The 4,302-nt window shown below is 34.3% G+C and overlaps 1 protein-coding gene across 1 annotated transcript; it reads left to right on the top strand.

Moving 5' to 3' along the window:
- Positions 1-1,770: 1,770 nt before the first annotated feature.
- On the top strand, positions 1,771-3,258 carry LOC110777303 (LOB domain-containing protein 38). The gene is made up of 2 exons (XM_021981910.2): positions 1,771-2,228; positions 2,315-3,258. Exons 1-2 carry the CDS (start codon positions 2,045-2,047, stop codon positions 2,872-2,874), a joined length of 744 nt encoding a protein of 247 aa, XP_021837602.1. The 5' UTR covers positions 1,771-2,044; the 3' UTR covers positions 2,875-3,258.
- Positions 3,259-4,302: the final 1,044 nt, after the last annotated feature.

The raw sequence follows: 4,302 nt of genomic DNA, 5'->3' as shown, positions 1-4,302 counted from the left end.
TAGACTTATTTTCTATAACTAAGACAAATAATACAAGACCTTGATAATCACATGTGTGTACCACCTATGGTTTTTTTGTTGTTGTTAACAACAAATCAAGGACACTATTATGGAACATAGGCTATAAATCTCAATAATGCTCATATATTTATTTGCGCGATTCATTTTTGAGCAGGAGTCCTGCAAATTTTCCCTTTGAATTCTTCAAAGAGAAATACAACTTTAACTTAAGATAGAATCATTTTTAACACCTTATAATTAATCATTTAAAAACACATTGTTTATACTTGTATTCAATTTGTAAAGAAATTTAAGAAAATACAAAGATTGGATGTTCAAAGTTCAATAGTTGAACTTACACATATTATTTTAAAAAGAAAAAAGATTTAAGATAAAAAATGGAAGATCTAGATACATCATGAAAGTGGCATTTTTTTAGGAATGTCAAAGTATAGGAAGACGTGAATAGTTAGCAATCAATAAAACCTCCCAACAAGAAATAATTTATATTTATATTTAATTATTTAATTATTTAAAAAAAAAAAAGCAAGTTGAGTTCTATTCTCTCTCTCATTGGGTGAAGGAAGTGGAAAGGAATCCAACGGTGGACTCTATTTCCCCATTTGCGGAGAAACGCGGCCGCTTGCCCCTCTTCTCTCTCCTCCCCAGTCTTTTGGAATCTGACCCCTTTCTTCTTCTTTTATTTCCTTTATTTTTAATTAATATTCTATAATTCAATTTTTTTTATTTTACTCCGTATTTTTTTATTGCCACTAATTCTTCCTTAGATTACTTCTTTCAGATTTCCCATCATTTAAAAAAATGTTAAATTAGTCAGTGACGGCTCTTGAACAATTTTACGAGGGGAATTGGTTGAAAAATTAAGCAATATACTATGAAATTATAATTATACACAAATTTTGGGGTCTGTAACTAAAAATACACTATAAAATTTTCCGGTCGAGGGTTCGGGCCCACCCCTAACATAACTAAGATCCATCCCTGGAACTAGTTTATTATCCAGACGTTGCTTTAAATTTTTTTACTTGTAGTAGAGTTTAACTTCTTTTTTGTTGTTGTAAATTATGAGACCATACAGTGATACATGTGGTGTTGTTATTGGATCGCGTTATTATAATGACAATACAAGGTCGGCCAAGAGATTACTCTTCTGAATATGCCCCGTCTTTTAAATGTTAAAATTTCTCGTTGATTTTGGCTCCGCTCTATTGGACTTATTTTGACTGAACTTATATGAACATAACTAAACTTAACTGAACTTATCTTAATGAACTTATTTTATCTGAAAAACAACTTATTTTGTCTGAAATAAACTTATTTGTGTGCGAAAATGTCTGAAAAAAACTTAATTTTGCTGAACTTATATTATCTGAACTTATCTGAATTTAACTGAACTTAACTGAACTTATTTTATCTGAAAACAACTTATTTTGTCTGAAATAAACTTAATTGTGTGTGAAAACGTCTGAAAAAAAAACTTAATTTTACCTTATATTATCTGAACTTATCTGAATTTAACTAAACTGATGAAATAAGTTAAAATAAGTCGAACAGAACATAGTCTCTATCTCTTGTCTCGAACTCATTTTAAGTTTTTAACAACCCACTTACACTCCGTACAATTTACCCAAAGTGAAGTTTAAAGTTTCTCTTTATTTTCTAAAGTAAAATTTGCTATATTAGGACAATAAAACAAGTTGCCCCTTGTTCATTACCACTCCCACCACCAAACTAACTCCACCCTGGAGTTAAACTTAACCAAACCAAACCCCTCTCTTTCTCTTTCTCTTTCTCTCTCCTCTCTATTAATCTATAAATCTCCCTTCTTCTGTTCCCTTCACACCCGATTATTCCTCCTTTTCTCCCCTTGTTCTCTTAATCTCTCTTTCTTTTCCTCCAAGTTTTCTGCAACTTCTTCTTCCTCAAAACCTTAATTCTCCAGAACCTTCTTCTTCTTCTTTCTTCCTGGTTAATGCACTACACTACTTGACGACAACCTAATTAATCTCTCTTTTGTTAAAAAATGAGCTGCAATGGTTGCCGAGTTCTTCGAAAAGGATGCAGTGAATCTTGCATCTTAAGACCTTGTCTTCAATGGATAGACACACCGGAATCTCAAGGCCACGCCACCGTTTTCGTCGCTAAATTCTTCGGCCGTGCTGGTCTCATGTCCTTCATCTCCAACGTCCCTGACTCTCAACGACCTGGTAATTAATTGTTAATGGAGTATTTAATTGAATTGAAGCTAATTAATTATCTAATTTTAATTTCAATTTTTTTTGGGAAATTACAGCTTTATTCCAGTCTCTTCTCTACGAAGCATGCGGCCGTACAGTAAACCCAGTAAGCGGCGCCGTCGGGTTACTCTGGACTGGAAACTGGCATTTATGTCAAGCCGGCGTTGAGACCATCCTTCGCGGCGGAACTCTCCGTCCTATCTCTGAATTTCTTGTCGGAGCTCCGCCGTCTCCGATACCGACTTCTGTTGAAACCGATGAGATTTCTGAGGTATTTTGTCCGCCGAAACCTAACACCACCACCGCCGCCACCAACCCCAACCCCAACACGTGGAGGAAACAGATCGGCGTAAACATGATGAAGCAAGATCTCAACGGAAACTACAATAATAACAAAAGGTCACGATCATCCCCACCTCCTCCGAAATTCAAGAAAGAGGAGGAAGATTATAAGCAGCTCGATCTAAGTCTTACACCACCTACCTTTCTCCACGCGCCGTCACAACAACGACCCGGTACGCCGTCGTTGAACTCCGAGGAGTCAGCCGCCACCACCGTCAGTTTCGAGAGTGATAATTACAACTACCAACCTAAGCTCTTGAACTTGTTCCATTAAAGGTTGAACTGGTAGTAAAAACGCAGCGTTTTGGTTTAAAAAGAAAGTTAATTAACTTTAGAGACCTTTTTACCCTTCGTAGCGGTTGGGAAATTTTGTGTTTGATTTTATTCTGGTAAGAGAGGCTATTTTCGGTATTAGATTTCCGGGGAGATTTTTGTAAATGACCGGCGGCAAAGATTTCTTACCCTTAAAATGCGGTGAAAGGAAGATGAATGCTGGACGGCGTCTTTTTTTTTTTTTTTTCTTTTTGAATTTTCTTTTTGGGTTATTCGGGGATTCTCTCGATTCTCATTGGCCAAGTCACTCTTTTTGATCTGTGACTATGACTATTATGTTACGAAGTACGGAATAGAACTTAAATAAGAATTTATTTTTAACTCATCATGGTAATTTTTATTTAATTATTTTATCTTGTTTTGAAAGTTGAGGTATGGTTATTTGGAGATGTTGTTTAGATATTAGTAGAACAACAATAACTTGTGACTCTGTCTATGAAATTATGAATTAAAAAATTTACTACGAATAATACATTTCTATGGCAGTCTTACCTAACATTTCCTCAAACATGACACCAGTAGATTTCCCAACTTAATTACTACATTAACTTCTTCTTTTTTTAGAGAAGTATATATAATTTTCAAGAAAAAATAAGCAACATTATAACATTTGTAAGAGAATAGTGCAAGGTAGTTCAATGTCGGGCGTTGTCATTCTTCATTAATGAAGGATAATCCAACCTCACTTTTAATAAGCGCGTGTGAGATCATTTATTCCTGTAGTTTCCTTGTGTTATCACTAATTTTACACTGGCACCATTCTAATGTAAATACTCCGTAATGATTAATTAGGACTGTATTTGATAAGAGTCAATTTCATTAAAGACCTATTTGGATGAATAGTTATCGACATTATTGCAAGTTTGGATTATTTGGGTTTAGTGAATTATAAATGCTTATTTAGTCATAGTCAAGTTAATTTGAATTGGTATAGGTCATATTCAAGTCATATCAATATACGGAGTATCAATCAGTCACAACTCAAACTTAAACGGACTAACCGGCTATAGTTTAATTACCGAATACTCCTTAGTTTTATTGTGTACCACCAAATCACCAACTAGAGAGCATGGGCTATTGGCAGAAAGAAACAATCTTTGGAAGATTAATATTCCAAGATCACATCTTTAGCGTTGTACTACTACGATTATTGCGTATTGAATCCACTAACTTATAATATTATCCAAAAGGACTAAAATCCACATATCATTGCAGCTGCATTCAATACAACAATAAAGAAAAGGGAAATAATAAAAGAATTTCCTTTTTGAAATAAAAAAATAAAAAAATAAAAGAAAAAGGTGAGAGCTCCAAAACTATTGGCGTAATGGCTTTGAGCTTCTCAGATAAAGAGAGAGTTCAGAGAGAA

This window comes from Spinacia oleracea, chromosome 3, assembly GCF_020520425.1.
Source record: "Spinacia oleracea cultivar Varoflay chromosome 3, BTI_SOV_V1, whole genome shotgun sequence".
Taxonomy (NCBI): domain Eukaryota; kingdom Viridiplantae; phylum Streptophyta; class Magnoliopsida; order Caryophyllales; family Amaranthaceae; genus Spinacia; species Spinacia oleracea.
The sequence above is the reverse complement of the archived record's forward strand: the minus strand, read 5'-3'. Positions and strand labels throughout refer to the sequence as shown.

Excerpts from the sequence above, each read along its gene's own strand:
- LOC110777303 (XM_021981910.2), top strand. The coding sequence starts at position 2,045 with ATGAGCTGCAATGGTTGCCGAGTTCTTCGAAAAGGATGCAGTGAATCT. Across the intron at positions 2,229-2,314 it reads CCCTGACTCTCAACGACCTG|CTTTATTCCAGTCTCTTCTC; the intron begins GTAATTAATTGT and ends GGGAAATTACAG.